The 20040-nt window shown below is 33.7% G+C and overlaps 1 protein-coding gene across 1 annotated transcript in view; it reads left to right on the forward strand.

The window, feature by feature from the left end:
• The window catches only part of LOC110995213 (nephrin), a 333726-nt gene that overhangs the window by 303179 nt on the left and 10507 nt on the right, over positions 1-20040 (forward strand). The window contains exon 16 of the mRNA XM_045630341.1: positions 19835-19908. Within this exon, the coding sequence (XP_045486297.1) occupies positions 19835-19908 (74 nt within the window). The remainder of the gene's footprint in view (positions 1-19834; positions 19909-20040) is intronic.

Consider the following 20040-nt stretch of genomic DNA (forward strand, 5'->3'; position numbering starts at 1 on the left):
CAATCTAATCCAATAATATTTCATCATTGAATTAGATTTTTAGATAATCGTGACGGTAATAATTGTAATTTATGTTAAATTAAAAACTAAAACTGTATGGTTGGCGTGTATTTTTATCGTATGATTACTATACATATTTTAAATTTACAGTATTCTACCTGGTTATTACGTAAAAATGTTACATGTTAAATAAATATTTCGAAACATAGCATTAATATTCAGAGAACCCAGTACTAATTGGTAACACGATGATTTATTTATCTCAGTACGAAAACAAAATCTATTTGTGTTAATTAATTTACACGTCAAAATAGACCGTGGTAATAGTTGGATTGGATTTGCTACGTCGTAGCGCTATGTAGCTACGGACTATTGGTTATCAATAACTAGCATGATGCTAATAAGGTTTTTTATACTTCTTATAAAATATATATATACATATAAATAAATATATATATATATATATATATATATATATATATACGAGTTATCATATAACAGTTAACCTCTTATTTAACTACGTGAATATATATTAATTAAGGAAAGATATAAGTCAGATAAAATTACTAGCTTTCCAAAATAAACTTGAAACAAGTTTTCCACAAATAGCTTGCCCCGTTAAAAATTATTAGATCTTAGATTAAATAAGCCAAGTCTCGGACTACCAGGGGTTCTCCAAGAATATTTTTATAATATAATATAGTTTGTATAATAACTCTAAAAATTAAAAGTTCATTTTTGCGGTAGTCGTATTTGCACAAAAGTATTTTTTTTTCATTGTGGTTGCCTGGAAGAGATCGCTTGAACGCGATAAGGCCGCCAGATCCCCTTCTTTTCATTAAATTACGTTTAATTTTATTGTTATCCAACGAAGTGTTAATAAAATAAATACGATAAGTATTAATGATAATTGGAGAAAAACAGTCGAACGGAAACGAACCAAAAAAATTCTTTTGTATCATTCATAATATTAAAATATCATTATATTAATTGTTGATGATCCAACAACCAAGACTAACTAATTCCACATACATTGATATAAAGCTTCATACGAGTAAATAAAATATCTAGAGTGCGTGTAAACAAAACTTGTTAAATATTCTATTAAGGAAAGGTAGACCTTTTTGGCAGAACATTTGTGCGTGTAACGAATTCTGTCCCTTCCACAACTTTCTTTAATTTCTAATGTAAAACACAGTGTATTGAATTTTATATGCTAAATTTACTATACGCATCTAATTCAATACCCTATTTTATACAATGAATTGGTTCGCTTTTAGCAGCGTCACATTATACTTTACTTTTAAAGCAAAAAATTAAGGTTCAAAGAAATGTATTCTCACTGAAAACAAAACTAACAAACAAAAATCATTTATTCATGTAGGTAAAACAATGTACACTTATGAACAGCAAAAAATACATTAAATGCTTCTAATTTTACATTAACTGCTAGTTCTCAAATCATGGGCATAAAACCGAAGAGTTCTGGCAATAATCTCTCTCAGCCACTCTTTAACACAATGTTTGTAAGGAGCTGCAACCATTACACCATGTTCCATATGACATCTTAAGTTATAAAGAACTAGCAAATTCGGCCAAGCGTTGCTGTGGTTAAGGTTTTTGTTAAATTACATCGTAGTAAACTATTCAAGGGAAACGGTAGGAGAACTTATGTGAAGGTAGCTTTGATGTGAAACGTTGGTACTTTTAACACAGCGCCATCTGTTAGAATTGTATCAAATAATAAACAAATCATTTGCAATAAAATAAAATTGCGACTATAATTAAATATCTAAGCTATCCTATCTCTTAAGTTGGACCAGACTGCTCACGGTGTGCCTATTTAATTTAAAATCGGTTAAGTAGTTTAGGAGTCCATCGCGGACCAACATCGTGGCAGGAGATTTATATATATAAGATATTCTAGAGCATAAATGCCACCTTTTTATTATATATATGAAACTAAACATAAACATGGATTACTTACTTTACCAGCTTCCACCATCTAATGGTGTACGTTTTTCTTTGTGACTTTAGGCTTATTGTATTATATATAAAATTCAAGTCTTAAAGTGACAATCTTTAGAATTAAGAATGAACACAGGAGATTTATATATATTAAGATAATAAATAAATTAAAAACAAATATTTGTCCTCTATCAGCAGGAGGCTAAAGCATGTGTCATAAGAAAACAAATAATATTGAAAACATAAAAAGTGAAATAAAACGTCGTACGCAACTAATGCATTAGAGTCCGTCTACCAAAAAAGTTTGTATGCGAATTCGAAACTGGTGCTACTATTTCCCATATCTCAGGAAACTGTTGTGACTCGCCCCGAAACGGGTTGTATTTTTGCAAAGGTATTCGGTTCTGATTTTAGGTAGATGTATATTAGTGTTATGTCGGCTACCTGTTAAATTGAAGTTAAATAATGTGTGGTTTGTTATGTAATATTTTTAAACTAAAATGCATGTCAAGGTACAGTTGAGGATTTAAATATATATATATCAAAATATATCAAAAATCAGGACTGTCAAAGAGGAGATCAAAAATTAATAATAATCATAGTTTATTACTAGCTGCCCCCGCGAACTTTGTTTCTCCTTAATGAGATTTTACTGAGCCTACCTGTTTAGTACATACCAACATGGAACATTTTGCTATGCTGTCCTAGAGATTGTTCGGTGTTCCGGAATGAAATAAAAAATAGGGGTTGATTGTAAAGGGTTGAAAATTCAGCGTTATATATATTTACCAATGCTGTATTTTTTTAAAAATCTAAAATTGAAAAAAATTCGGGGTGGATTACCCTTAACATTTAGGGGGATGAAAAATAGATGTTATCCGATTCTCAGACCTACCCAATATGCACACAATTTCATGAGAATCGGGAAAGCCGTTTCGGAGGAGTTTAACCACAAACACCGCGACACGAGAGTTTAATATATAAGATTATTTTGAAATTGTCGACTTCCGTCTGTAACTTTTGTATAAACAATTGCACTTAAATCTATAATAGCTATCGCAATTTACGATCATGGCATTGGAGAATCGTATTAAATTTAAAGAAAAAAGAAAGCTCCTTTTACTTTACTTGAAACAAAACACATAGTTATAGAATCAAATGTAAAACGGTTTTGAATATTCAACTATTTTGTATCATATAATAGTCGGTTTTATGTACGTATTGACTCGACGCCGATAGGGGCTCTACGGGATGCCTTTTAAATAAAAATAAAATTTTAGACACTGGCAATCCTAACCGCTTTCAAATATTCATGTATTATACCCGTTGAAAAAGCTCGTAACATTTTCAGGGATTATTTGTGGGATTGAAAACAAACGCCTCCAGCGTTTTCATAAAAATATTTTTCCTTTACTTCAATTTAATTATTTATGATGGCATCTTTGAAAGCCTCGGTGATTAAAAATTATATGAATATTTAGACATAAATATTTATGGTTTGTTTGTGAATTACTTATATACCAGTGGAGTGTCAACCTTTCACGTACTCTGTATCTGTCACGTGATAATTTCAAATTAGCAATCCTTTTCATCATGGTGATCAACCTTCTGTGCCTAAAACATTGTTGACGTATTGGCATATGAGCGAGTGTTAAATACTGATATACAAAAGGAAATTCCATTGCTTCCCCGCCAGGGATCTTACCTACGTCCCCACAGATGAAAGTCGCACACTGAAGCCACTAGGCCAACACTACCCAAATACAGTCAAAATCTGTTATAACGACATCGTAGGGACAACTCATATTTGGTCGTAAAAACCGATAGTCGTAACAGCCGATGACGTTGTTATTTTTTATTTTTTAAATTTAGGTAGAGAAACAGATTGATAAGATACATACAGTTATTACACACTAAACAACATTTGAAAACCTGAAATCCAATTATATTTGTACACAGCATTTTACACTAAATATCAACCACACAATATATATATAATGGCAAAAAATATTAATTAATTAATATTTAATATTTATAAGTAATTTAGGTTGCAAGTCTACACCGTGAATAATCTTTTTTAACTCCTAAATACTAATATAATCGGTATGTTCTTAATGATGTCGTTGTAAACGGTTTTGACTGTATTTACTTAAACAAGGAAAAATTTTTTTGTTTTTATTTTATTTAACAAACTCATTATAAGCGGTTACACGACGATATTATTAATAAAGTAAAAATCGTTATTATCTAAACTTGGAGCACAATTTTTAATTGAGTCTGCTTAAACCGATAAATTCCACTTTGTAAACTAAAACAGAATTAAGATAATAACTAATAACGTTCAGCGCATTCAAGTTTTAATCCACTGAGGCCGGCCACAGATTATACGATATACAGTTGGTCCTTCTAAAACGCACGTGAACAGTCTGCATGCATTTTTAATTTACGTGTGATGGAATTTTTTTTAATAAACTTTGCATGCATCATCTTGGCAATCTGCACTTATATGTCTAAACTCTATAGAAAAGCATGTCCTGTAGTTTTTAATAATTTTTGCAAATAAAGACAAGGCCGGCAACGCACATGCTAGCCCTCAGGTAATGTGAGTGTCTATGGGCGGCGGTATTACTTACTACGTACATACTCAACATCGAGCTTTCTGCTCCTTAACCACTTGATAAAAGACATAGCAAACAAAATGAACGCACGGTACCTAAGATAAAGAACTGCCATCTGGCAGTAGGCATCTGTATCCTGTAACTTCTAAAATATATAGAATAATATATACCATGTTATATATTGTACATTTGTGATATTAATATTATCATATGCTGTAAATGATAAACGAAAAAAGTAATAAATATTAAGCGTTTCTTTACTTAATATCAACTGTGTTATCTGCGTGTTGGTTTAACGAGGAACTTATCGAAAAATCGTGGAACCCGCTTTATCGGCGAGCTTCGACTTTTTTTTAACTTTAGCGGTACCAAGAAAAGCTTTCGAATTCTTCCTTTTGTAATAAAATGAAAATGGTTCGCATAAGAACATTTACATAACAGGAGAAATAATTATTAGGGTAACATCAGTTTATATTTTTTTAGTATAACATTTTGAGAGAAAACTTTCAATAGCTATGTTAGTAATTGTAACCCGTTTCACCTTGACGTCTGGCTTTTAACGACAGAGTGCTTTTTAACAACATTTTATGGAACCAGCTGCTATTCCAGTTATCGGACTTTGGACCTTCCAGAGAAGAGCGTGCCTTAAGGCCAGTAACGCAATTACAACTGTTGCAAGTGAACATGAAACTATAAAAATTCAGTAATTAAAAAAATATATCGTACCGTGTAATGTCGAGACAAACAAGATACGTTCTCAAGTTTCGTAAACACTTTCTAAGATTTATATTTGTATGAACTTAAAAAATATTTATTATTTGTTTTTTACAAACTGGCTTTACAAACTCGATGCAGACAGATTTATGTATCCTTCATCAGATTTATGGTCCTGTTTTTTAATAGGCAACTAGGTGATCAGCTGTCTGTGACTGATACACGCCGTGGATTTCAATGTAGGTATAAGTTTTTTTCTTATACAACAGGAGGCAAACGAACAGGAGGATTCCCTGATGTTAAGTGATACCGCCCTTGGACATGTGCGTTGCCGGCCTTTTAAAAATTGGTCGCTTCTTTTTTGAAATGATTCAATAGGCAGCTTCCATAGATCTTGTAATTTAATGAATTATGTAACTTATAAAAGACTATTAAATATTTTTTTCGCATTTTTATGTATAAAAGGTATTTGATGATAAAAATAAAGAAAATTCTTTTTAAAGTAACTTCCAGATCCGTTTACGTGAAACCTATTCTAATTTGAACCGCAACGGTGAACTGTGGTTAAGAAAATGCCAGCAAAATGGCGATCATTAGGCGGTTTAACCCATTAAGCTAACTTTAATTGAGCTTTATATATTAACTGTTTAAAAGATAAAGACATTTATATATTTTAGCTATATATATTTTCTTATTGGTGTTTACGTCAACAGTCATTGTTTACTTTTTACACATATTACCCATACATTGTCTATCCTTATAAACGAAATGCATTTTCGGGGATTCCTACAAAAAAATAATACGAGCATTGCTTACTTTTATTGACTAGAGCAAGGGCGAGAGATAAATTAATTCTTATAAGGCCGGCAACGCACTCGCGAGCTCTCTGGCATTGTGTCTATGGGTGGCGGTATCGTCACGTGAAAAACGGTACTATTTGATATCAATAAAAATAATCTAGCGGCAAACAAGGCAACGCATCATATTAAATCCCTGTGAGCAATTAACTCTGAATAGTGCTAATTGGAATTAAGTGACGTCACACAATAATTTGTCAATCACCGCTGCGTCTCACCGCGGAATCACGCGAGCTTTAAGTGAAAAGCTTGTGCCGTGCAGCACGCAAAGACTTAAGCTGCGACAAAAGCGATTTTTCAGCTTACCGAATTCAAGCTTAAAATATGTGTGAATTTTTTTTAATAGGGACTTTATATATCATTAATAAAACACAACTAACGCCATCTAATGGCGAACGAACAAACTTGTTTGTTTGAAAAGTTTGTTTTTGACTATAGGATGGTTATGTAAAGAGAATATACTTATTATCTTCAACGCAAAGTATCAGTTTCATTTATAATCCCACTTATATACCAAGACTTTTATAATATAAAATTATGATATATTTTTTTGTTATTACATCTATTAAAACAGGTATTCGTATCTCGACTATTATTTAATAAAACTTTTTGGTACAAGTAATTTTGAGGATTAAGCTGTAGAGGATTTAAAATATTAAAATGGGTAAGAAGGAAAATGTAAGATTAAATGTTGAGAGTGCCTTATTATTTTTCGTAAGTATTATCTTTTTAATGGTGTCTTACGGTAAGCAATGTGCAGATTACCTTTATAATCTCAATATAAAAGCCCTCATTTTAATAAAGGAATAGTACACATATGTCTCTGCGCACACATTTGTATACCGTAAAATCTTATATAAGAATTAAAATACATAAATTTTAACTATATCATGTCCTTCGTAGATATAAACGTAGGAAAATTGGTTCGAAGTAAACATAAGGTTTTATGTCAATACAGGAAGTACAGGCTTCTGTTATTTTCATACATAATTTACCTTAACCCAAGTCGCATCTGTGTTGGGGTCTACTAATGAAGGTACCTTTTTTACAATACTCTTACAATCAACATTAAGGCGTGTGTATGAAGACTTTTACGTTACAGTATTTATTTATCAAAAATACTTAAATTATATATTATATTATATATAAAATACTTATATTTTCTTTTTAATAAAAAATATAAAATCGCGTTCTTCATAGGCACAAAACGCACTAACGATACGCGATAATTAAACGTTAATGTGCATCTCTGTGCTCGCTGCCAACTAACCGCACAGATCGATATAAGTATACTAAGTGAAGTCGTTTTCATTCACCTGGCATAACGGGAATGATGTTATTTAGACTTTTTTACTGAAAAATTTTAAAAACATACCTTAGAGAACAAACAGAAATATTTATAAACATATATTAGTAAACTATTTTATTATGTAATTCTTTAGTAGTTTTTGTGAATAGAGTTTTTGTGAATTAATTAAAGTGATTTCGCAATACTATTTATATTTTAAAGTGGTAGTTTAAGCAATTTTATAATAAATTGAATGAAAATTTCAAGTTAAGCTATACAGGGGAAATTCTTTACTATTCTTATAAATTAACAAGCACAAATTTTTATAACAGAGCCGATGTAATACTAAAAAACTTCAGGTATTGAGTAGGAGTCCTGAGGGCATGAAGCGAACACATTTAGAACTATTGTTATAATTTACTAAATACTCATATTCTTAGACATAATATAGTATAAAGCAAATTCTTCATACCAAAAATCTCATTAAAAATATACTTATATTCGAGGGCAAATAAAAATTCTTAGTATTAATATCATTCCATAAATGCTCATTTTTCGCAAAATGAAATTGTCGTTCCATTGCTGGAATATATTGATAAAGTAAAAACGTATGTGTCAACAATTATGGTTTATAAATCAATACTTACCTGTGTGTACAATATAAATAAGATGAAACTTCGTTTTCAATCTACGTGATTAGGATATTTATTTATATTTGTGTTATTTATATTTGAGCCAGTCCCAAGTTGAGTTTTGTAGCGTATGTTGAATCATTTGAGGTTATTACTAACTTAAAATTAGGAGTAGTAGGGTTGCAATGCTAGACTAAGAAAAAATAAAATTGACGTAGGGTTTTCAAATCTTAGTGATACGTATGTTACATAAAAGAATATTAGGGTAGTCGACCTATTGAATTATACAATTAATGTATGTATGCCTTTGATAAGGAAGCATTCTAATAATAAAACTAAGTCAGTCGAGTTTTATTCGCATATATACAAATACATAAATCGTTCTTATTAATAACAATAATATTATCAATTGTAGACTACTAAGACTTTTAATGAACATTAGTTTTAGGGTAGTATTGTAAAAAATTAGGGTAACATAAAATTACTTACAATCTAAGATAACAAAACAATCAGTAGTTTTTTTCTGCATGTGTTCTTTAAATATATATACATGCCGTATAACTTGGTTAAAGAATCTTCGGTAATGATTAGATCAAAGTCGTTGTTTAAAAAATGTAATGATGATAATCGCCAACCTTCGAAAGCTGGTGCTATAAGAAAAAGGATAGAAAGTAACTAAACATCATTTGTTACAAATGATTTTTAGTAAGACTTTTTGTACTTCTTTTGCAGCATCAGCAGAGTTGGTTTCAAGTGCCACTCTCATACTAGAGGTCGATCCCCGGCTGTGCACCAATAGACTTTCGTTCTATGTTCGCAATTTTCATTCATTGAAACGGTGAAGGAAAACATCGTGAGGAAAGCGGCTTGACTAAGACCCAATTTGACGGAGTGTGTCAAGGCTCATCACCTACTTGACTATAAGATAAATAATATAAATAATAATATATCTAAAGGTAAATAGAATAAATCATTATAAAACAGATATGAAAATCTGAAAAAGATATTTTTAGTTTTGTCAAATAAAATTATTCATTTGTTCTACATTATCCATAAATATGCAAAACCCTTAAGACTCTAACATACGCCGATGACTTTGAGGATTTGACCTCTACTACAAACAATAATTTACTAACGCCATCTAGTCTAACAAAATAGTGAATAGTCTAACAAAACTACGTGAATACGAAACCAATTATTAGCTAAATATAAAAATTTATAAATAAATATTGGTCTAGAAAAAATGGTGGCTGCCAATTATTTAACTAGTACATACATGATTTTTTTACATGTTTAATTCGTTCTGAGGTTAAAACTTTTTAATGTCAGTATTGCTAAAATACCGAATTCGAGTCATCATCATCAGCTGACGATGGACTCTGATGGTTGGTACTGGATCTCGAGGATGGTAAGCAGTAGACATACCGTCATTGAGCTCGTTGTAATCAGCTCAGCGAAACGATACTAGAAATGTGACTATATGAACCTGATGATGGACTCCGAAGGTGAGTAGTGGATCTCGAGGATGATAAGCAGCAGACATACCGTCATTGAGCTCGTTGTAATCAGCTTAGCGAGACGATACAAGAAATGTGACTATATGAACCTGATGATGGACTCCGAAGGTGGGGACCGGATCTCGAGGATGGTAAGCAGTAGACATGCCGTCATTGAGCTCGTTGTAATCAGCTCAGCGAGACGATACAAGAAATGTGACTATATGAACCTGATGATGGACTCCGAAGGTGGGTACTAGGTCTCGAGGATGGTAAGCAGTAGACATACCGTCATTGAGCTCGTTGTAATCAGCTTAGCGAAACGATACTAGAAATGTGACTATATGAACCTGATGATGGACTCCGAAGGTGGATACTGAGTCTCGAGGATGGTAAACAGTAGACATACCTTCATTGAGCTCGTTGTAATCAGCTCAGTGAGACGATACAAGAAATTTTACTATATGAACCTGATAATGGTCTCCGAAGGTGGATACTGAGTCTCGAGGATGGTAAACAGTAGACATACCGTCATTGAGCTCGTTGTAATCAGCTCAGTGAGACGATACAAGAAATTTTACTATATGAACCTGATAATGGTCTCCGAAGGTGGGGACCGGATCTCGAGGATGGTAAACAGTAGACATACCGTCATTGAACTCCTTGTAATCAGCTCAGCGAGACGATACTAGAAATGTGACTATATGAACCTGATGATGAACTCCTAAGGTGGGTACTGGATCTCGAGGATGGTAAGCAGTAGACATACCATCATTGAGCTCGTTGTAATCAGCTTAGCGAAACGATACTAGAAATGTGACTATATGAACCTGATGATGGACTCCGAAGGTGGATACTGAGTCTCGAGGATGGTAAACAGTAGACATACCGTCATTGAGCTCGTTGTAATCAGCTCAGTGAGACGATACAAGAAATTTTACTATATGAACCTGATAATGGTCTCCGAAGGTGGGGACCGGATCTCGAGGATGGTAAACAGTAGACATACCGTCATTGAGCTCGTTGTAATCAGCTCAGCGAGACGATACAAGAAATGTGACTATATGAACCTGATAATGGTCTCCGAAGGTGGGGACCGGATCTCGAGGATGGTAAGCAGTAGACATGCCGTCATTGAGCTCGTTGTAATCAGCTCAGCGAGACGATACAAGAAATGTGACTATATGAACCTGATGATGGACTCCGAAGGTGGGTACTAGGTCTCGAGGATGGTAAGCAGTAGACATACCGTCATTGAGCTCGTTGTAATCAGCTTAGCGAAACGATACTAGAAATGTGACTATATGAACCTGATGATGGACTCCGAAGGTGGATACTGAGTCTCGAGGATGGTAAACAGTAGACATACCGTCATTGAGCTCGTTGTAATCAGCTCAGTGAGACGATACAAGAAATTTTACTATATGAACCTGATAATGGTCTCCGAAGGTGGGGACCGGATCTCGAGGATGGTAAACAGTAGACATACCGTCATTGAACTCCTTGTAATCAGCTCAGCGAGACGATACTAGAAATGTGACTATATGAAGCTGATGATAGACTCCGAAGGTGGGTACTGGGTCTCGAGGATGGTAAGCAGCAGACATACCGTCATTGAGCTCGTTGTAATCAGCTTAGCGAGACGATACAAGAAATGTGACTATATGAACCTGATGATGGACTCCGAAGGTGGGTACTAGGTCTCGAGGATGGTAAGCAGTAGACATACCGTCATTGAGCTCGTTGTAATCAGCTTAGCGAAACGATACTAGAAATGTGACTATATGAACCTGATGATGGACTCCGAAGGTGGATACTGAGTCTCGAGGATGGTAAACAGTAGACATACCGTCATTGAGCTCGTTGTAATCAGCTCAGTGAGACGATACAAGAAATTTTACTATATGAACCTGATAATGGTCTCCGAAGGTGGGGACCGGATCTCGAGGATGGTAAACAGTAGACATACCGTCATTGAACTCCTTGTAATCAGCTCAGCGAGACGATACTAGAAATGTGACTATATGAAGCTGATGATAGACTCCGAAGGTGGGTACTGGGTCTCGAGGATGGTAAGCAGCAGACATACCGTCATTGAGCTCGTTGTAATCAGCTTAGCGAGACGATACTAGAAATGTGTTATATGAACCTGATAATGGACTCCGAAGGTGGGTACTGGATCTCGAGGATGGTAAGCAGTAGACATAGCGTCATTGAGCTCGTTGTAATCAGCTTAGCGAGACGATACTAGAAATGTGTTATATGAACCTGATAATGGACTCCGAAGGTGGGTACTGGATCTCGAGGATGGTAAGCAGTAGACATACCATCATTGAGCTCGTTGTAATCAGCTCAGCGAGACGATAGAAATGTGACTATATGAACTTATTAATATTTAATATTAAATAAATATTAGGTAATATTTACTATAATACCACTATATTTCTTTGAGTTTATTGAAAAAATAATCAATTTCAACGATTCGTCTTCCAGTTGAAATTTTAAATATTTTTCTTGGTTCTGAAACCTACGAGTGCAGCATGTTATATCTAAGCCCGAAAATGAAATCAGAGTCAATCAAAATCAGTACCCACCTTCGGAGTCCACCATCAGGTTCATATAACACATTTCTAGTATCGTCTCGCTGAGCTGATTACAACGAGCTCAATGACGGCATGTCTACTGCTTACCATCCTCGAGATCCGGTCCCCACCTTCGGAGACCATTATCAGGTTCATATAGTCACATTTCTTGTATCGTCTCGCTGAGCTGATTACAACGAGCTCAATGACGGTATGTCTACTGTTTACCATCCTCGAGATCCGGTCCCCACCTTCGGAGACCATTATCAGGTTCATATAGTAAAATTTCTTGTATCGTCTCACTGAGCTGATTACAACGAGCTCAATGACGGTATGTCTACTGTTTACCATCCTCGAGACTCAGTATCCACCTTCGGAGTCCATCATCAGGTTCATATAGTCACATTTCTAGTATCGTTTCGCTAAGCTGATTACAACGAGCTCAATGATGGTATGTCTACTGCTTACCATCCTCGAGATCCAGTACCCACCTTAGGAGTTCATCATCAGGTTCATATAGTCACATTTCTAGTATCGTCTTGCTGAGCTGATTACAACGAGCTCAATGACGGCATGTCTACTGCTTACCATCCTCGAGATCCGGTCCCCACCTTCGGAGACCATTATCAGGTTCATATAGTCAAATTTCTTGTATCGTCTCGCTGAGCTGATTACAACGAGCTCAATGACGGTATGTCTACTGTTTACCATCCTCGAGACTCAGTATCCACCTTCGGAGTCCATCATCAGGTTCATATAGTCACATTTCTAGTATCGTTTCGCTAAACTGATTACAACGAGCTCAATGATGGTATGTCTAATGCTTATCATCCTCGAGACTCTGTACCCACCTTCGGAGTCCATCATCAGGTTCATATAGTCACATTTCTAGTATCGTCTCGCTGAGCTGATTACAACGAGCTCAATGACGGTATGTTTACTGCTTGCCATCCTCGAGACCCAGTACCCACCTTCGGAGTCCATCATCAGGTTCATTTAGTCACATTTCTAGTATCGTCTCGCTGAGCTGATTACAACGAGCTCAATGACGGTATGTCTGCTGCTTACCATCCTCGAGATCCAGTACCCACTTTCAGATTCCATCAGGTATCAGGTTCAGCAACTTATTTTACTTGGTTGTACAAGTTGCACTTGAAACTTGACAACTCTAAATTTGAGTTTTGTTTGGGTAGGTACTTATATACATATTATACTTATAACATACAATAATTTCCGAAGTTCATGTCCTCGCCTCACTTGATATATCTTTTTATATTTTGACATTTCTAAAAAAATCCGCGGGTAAAAACTAAAATACGCAAATATTTAATTATTATTGGCTTCGACACACAAGCGTAGTCCTCCCGTCGCAAAGCGTTGAGGTGGACTGAAGACAAGCCGCATGCAGGGCTCGCGGGTGTGAAATTGCGGAGGGAAGCCCATTGCGCTTGAGTTTATTTACCTTTTATTACTTTCCATGCCCAGGAAACGAATTAATACAATTTTTTTTTTATCAAAATAATAATATATGCTATATCTAATAATACGTGTAAGATTAAAATAAATCGCATAAACCGTTTTGGAGCGAATTTGTAATTTATGTCTAATCTACGGTTCGATGGTAAATTTTTTTTTGGGAAATTGGTATTGCTTTTATCTTTTTTGATTTTATCAATCGATACAGTAGGCTTCAACCCACAATATATATTTTTTTCAAATGCATATGAGCGACAGTTCTTCCAACAATTTAATTTAAACTAGGGCTAGTTGACCGATTTGAGCACTGTTCAAGCCTTAAAAAGCAATACGATATAGCTATAAAGATAAAAATAAATTCACGCATAACAATCTATAACAAAATATAGGTACGGTATTCAAACTTAACAACCGATCAAATAAAAGGTCATCTCATATTCATAACGCCAGGCCGTCCCATAAATTGTTCAGTAATGAATGTTCCCGCCCCAATAAAAACTCCCATGCTAAATGGGTACCGCACAGTGTTGAAACGATACAGTTGTATTGAATTTATTTATACAATGGCTTTGTATATTGTTTACAAAGGTTATATATTACTTGTTATAACTTAAGTCTAAGTTGAACGATAATTTAATTAGATAATTATAATACGCCTTCAAGATTTTAAAGTCAGTTTCTGTTATAAATTTGCTATTTATATATCCGTTATTTAAAATATAATTTCAAGTGTAATTATTCCTGTGCATATGCATAACGAAATAAAACTAGTAATCATTGGGATAAAAAAGTAATTCAAACTCAAAATAACTTCATTAATATAATAACTAAAATATGTTTATTTGATTCTTAATTTACAATCATTAGTCAAGGGCGGATGGTGGAAAGAAGACTGGTAAGAAACCGACCTTCACTCATACGAATAGTTTGTAATTTGAAATTTATCAAATTTATAAAAACCTTTATTGGTTAATATACTTTTAACGAGAATTTCGAATTTATTAAGTTGTAATTCTATAATTTCATTTGTGTTGGGAATTTGTTGTATAGAAGAATACAATTTCTATATGAGATGTGGTTTATCCTCTGAAGCCTGGTTCGTCACAGATTAGTTCTGTTTCGAGTATTATTATACTGGTGAAAGTCACCATTTATTTTAAAATCTCTCATATTTCTTTGTACATATAAGAAGGCTTCAACAATACATACCAGATAGTGTGATAATATTTATTTCCTTAAAGTTATTCGGTGACCAGCCAAATTCCGTCATATTTATATTATACAATTTCCCCACTGTCCGTTATTGTACTGTATCATAGGATTTATGTGGAGAGCGAAGACCGCATCGCCTCCTGTGAAAATTTTAATGCTGGCCGTGCGAATGACGCGAAATTCGCGGTTTGCGGAACGCCCGCGTTGCCGTCACGCGATACAAATTCACTTTGTTCAATTTTAAACAAGAAAACTGTTGTTCCTTTACCTTGGGGGCAATTTATATCATGTTATAGGTCCTATATTCTTTTAACTACGCTTTTAAAGAATTAAATACAATATATTATAATATATTTACTGAAAACCTTTAGGAAACAAAAGTAATATACCTAAACTAAATACTGAGGGTATTTGGCGAATATTTTTCGAACTACCCCCATATTCAGAAAATATTTAACTGCAATATTTTATGAAGTCATCTGTCGCTTTTCGAAACTGGCGATAGAGGAAAGTTAAATCCATAGATCTTGTTAAAATATAGAATTTGTTGGCAGAGTTCTATATAACATACTTAAACATAAATGATCTTGTGTAACGAGACTTAATAAGATTCAATCACCTTCGAGAAGATATATCCAATGACAGGCGTCGAAGGAGTTTATTGAAAAATATTTTGATAAAGCACCCGCTTCATGAATATTGACGACGTCCTGAATATTCAGGGGCGACACTAGCAATTGAAAACATGCCGGGGGCCTCCATTGTCGCTGTCCGCAACGCTGCACACCAAAATCCGAATACGAAATGAGCATTTAAAAGTCAACGCCTGATGCGATTGAGGCATTTTTAATTTTGACTTCTGGCAGAAATGTATTACAAGCAACAAAAGCAATTGGATTTTGGGAGAATGACTAAATTTTTGAACTGGGATAATTTTTAAATCTACTATTGAATTTCCTCCAGTTACCTTTAATCAGTATTGAAATATATTATTGACCCCAGCAATTTATCACTTTAAAAATATTCATATTTAACAAGATTTATCAACGTTCTTTTTTTGAATATAGTAAGATCTAAAAACAGATTTAAAATATTTAATCCGTGGCTTAGTACGAAACTAAAAGCGTATTCCACACTCTGTAAGCGACATGTATTCTTAATTCAAATAACATTTCAAAACTACAATAGACAAATCACAGTTTCGCCCTACTAATAATAAAACTTAAAATTGCTTCCGGCGTTTAGAATTACTGCGACAAAGTTACAATATTTCGATATCATACGACCACGTATCTTGTAGATAGTAAGCCCAAAATACGATATTGGTGTGATCCTGGTATCGGCAAATGGGCTGTTATTTACAGCCCAGAATACAACAGCTGTGATATCGTAAAACCTTACATTATATCGTTTTAAAATTTTATAATTTCTTTTATTTTGGCCGAAATAAAATCTTAGTATATGTAAAAGGTTAGTAGTATATGGTATTCACAAATGTAAGCATATTTTCTTTCACTGATTGACTTTGGATAGCTTTGATAGAACCACATAGATACTTCTTTGTAGATTTTAGTCTCTATAATATATATTTAAATAGCCAGTGATGTTGGTGATACTGTTGTTAATAACGACTTTGGTATTTGCAAATTTAAAGTAAATACTGCAATTAAATAAACAATTTAAAATAAATAAGTAGTGCTATTAAGGAAAACAATTTGTTTAAACTTGGGTACATTATTGCAGCGCGGAGTCTATTAATTATTTCTTCTGGACTACGTATTTTTACTTCACTCTGATTCTTTATTTTTGCGAATTCTACAACTGTAAACCAAGAGAAGACATAAATAAATGTAGGTAATCATTTTGTTTCATTATCTTTATAGAAAGTTACGCATTTTAAGTTCTCGTATATGCAAAGTAAAAATTGTGAGTGAATGAAGCTCATGTCTAACTTTTATATGATAATAGCAGACTCGGCCGAACGTTGCTATGATCGATAAGAGAACTTATGTGAAAGGTAAATAGATTATTTGAAACGTTGGTACTTTTAACAAGGCGCCATCTGTTAGAATTGTGTCAAATAATAAACAAATATCTATACTAATATTATAAAGAGGAAAGGTTTGATTTTTTGTTTGTTTGTATGAATTGAATAGGCTCCGAAACTACTTGGCAGATTTGAAAAATTCTTTCACTGTTGGAAAGCTACATCATTCCTGAGTGACATAGGCTATATTTCATTTTCAAAAAAAATAGGCATCCTTACTAAAATTACGATAACATTAACATTTGTTTATTATTTGATACAATTCTAACAGATGGCGCTGAGTTAAAGGTAGTTTAGTTTAGGTCCGTGTCGTGGTACCAACGTTTCACATAAGTTCTCCTACGGTTTCCCTTGATTAATATTTTACTACTATGTAATATAACAAAAACCTTAGCCACAGCAACGCTTGGCCGAGTCTGCTAGTTTGCAATAAAATAATATTGCGGGTATAAATCGAGATAGCTACCCTATCTTTTAATATAGTAATGTAAAAATAGGTAATAAAATTTTTTTTGAAAGAATTTTATAACATTAGTTTTTAGTCTGAAAATATAAGTTATCACTTCTTTTCAGTTAGATACCCATTATTTTAACAAAGAATTTAATGAAAAGATTTTTCCATCGTCAATAAGGGAGAATCACGGATAAGTTATAGGTTGGCTCGATAGGTCTGATTGCAAAAAGGCTCTCACGATTTTATCCAATATTCGGAGTCGTCTAATGAAGGCGTGACGCTGCAAGAGACTCCAATTAATTATTTGTCACACGTTTCTGATCAATCAAGGTTTACGAATCTTGTTATTTTGACAGCGTATTTTCAGAGGTTCCTAATTAAAGTTGAGGACGTGTCAGATATGTCTAATCATGCTAATTGTGAATGGAGCAGACAGTTAGTAAATTAGTTACATCTGAATAATTTTGTATTTCCGATAATTTAGATTGAGTAACAAATGGTAATTATATTCATATTTTGTTACACCCTTTTTTGGATCGAGCCTCAGATTTCTGTATCTGTTTCATGAACTTTTGCTAATATAATGGGCAAGTAAGTGATCAGCCAGTTTATTCACGATTCACGATGTTAAATGTATGTACATAGAAAGAAATTATATAGGTATATAACGGGGGATCGAACCTACGAACTAAGGTACGAGAATCGTACGTTATAGCCACTAGGACAACACTGCTCTAATACACACGCACTCGTTTTTAATATACTGTAAAAATATAAAATAATCATTAAAATTGGAAATTTGGAAATACGTTTTCTTATTATTTTATTACATTCTGCACGATACTTATTATAATCGTGTATATATAACGTTCAGTATGCGGGGTAAATATAGATTTTCAATCAACATTAAAGAGTTTATTATGCCAAAAAATCCATCTCTACATATTACATAATAATCAACTGATTGAATTTAAAAAGGTCGTTTTCATAATTTGTTAAATGTTTTTTATTAGGTAATTGGTAGATATTATGCTGAAAGTAAAATTGTTCTGAATTTTTCTATTGCATTAATATTAAGTACTGTAAAATAAGAAAATAAATAAATAACTGTAATCCTTATAGAGCAATCTAATTTTAGATTGATGATGTATTAAATTTTAGGCTGTATTCAAACTAATTGAACTTATGGTTTTTTTTTTCCTTATATTTAGTGTTTTTTTTAATGGTTTTTAATAATAGTGATATAATGATTGAAACAATGTTATTTTTTGACAGATACAAGCCTTTACAAAGCTAAGTAATGCTAGCAAAGTATTGTATATAAGATTTTGTATCAATAATAATTGGTCAGTAGTACAGTCACAGTCAAAGTAGTGAAAAATGATTAATACCAGTGTGTGCCACGTTTGTTCGTTAAATTTATGCTACACGAAAATCAAACGTAGGTGCTATTACGGTACAAAGCCGCATCCGAAATTGGAAACACTAGAAGTTCCCAAATGAAGCGTTATATTTATGACCGGGTGCCCACATCAAAATCTACAATTACGTACATCCCAACCCAAGGCTTAATCTGTCGCGTTGGCCTTACACGTTCATTAATCAATCTTTTTTCTCCGGAAAAGCCCGCTGCAAGAAAACCGTAGAAGATTTATGCAGCCCATTCCGGCGGCAAACAGTAATAAATTTGATGGTTAATTGTTGACCGCGATCTGTTTAAACTGAAGACGATTTGATTTTAAGTAGCCTGATGTTTTGTAAGAATTCAATTTTTTATATTAAAAAACGTTTTTTTTTTGTCACTGACTAGACGTGCCTCGCCGTTACTCATTGAGAGTCACAATTATCTGTTAACTCCAAAAGATTGTAACATAATATGTCGATACTTTTCGACTAGATTGAGTAAGTAATCAATAGATGGCGCTGCTATGGTAAACCGACAAACGTGTAATATGAGCTACAATTAATTATCAAGATTTTCACATGTTATTGAGGCTAAAGCATAAATTTATTTTGTCAAACGAAGGAGAAACGAAATAAGAGAGAGAGAGAGAAAAAATCAATTTCGTTCGTTGTTTCACAAGTGAGAATTTTTAAAGCAGTTTCTGCCGCGCACTACCAGCGGTTCACTGAATTCTCGAAGCAATTCAACTTAGGGTCCTTCAAGAAAGGACCGTGCCAATTCTTAGGCAACGTACTTGCGAGCCCTCTGACAATTTGAGAGTCTATCTCGTAATATCAGACGCTATATAACACGTTTTTATTTGCACCAATAGTTCTCAAGATTAACATGAACTCGACATAGTAACTCCGCTTGATAGAGCTTTAATTACGGTTTTTCTTAGGATTGTTAATAAAGCTGAAGTTTAAATTTCTTAATTGAATCGCATTTTTTGGATTCTAATTGAAATTGTAAAACTGAACGAAGGAACGGTATGTTTGGGCGAAGCCGAGACTGTATTCGAAATTAAATTATGTCTTTATTTTCAGGTGAGACATCCAGTGCTCCATGTTTAGCAGTATCTTCTCCGAATCGGACGGCACCTGTACCATTGTCTACACCTGTAAGTTAACTGAAATTTCCATCTAAATGAACATATTTTTTATTATTTAATATTACTTTTTGTATATTAAAACCGGAGTTCCGTGGTTTGTTATAGAGTCTGGGCCTTCTCAAGAAGTCTCATTATTTAGTA

The sequence above is a fragment of the Pieris rapae genome, chromosome 12, assembly GCF_905147795.1.
Source record: "Pieris rapae chromosome 12, ilPieRapa1.1, whole genome shotgun sequence".
NCBI lineage: Eukaryota > Metazoa > Arthropoda > Insecta > Lepidoptera > Pieridae > Pieris > Pieris rapae.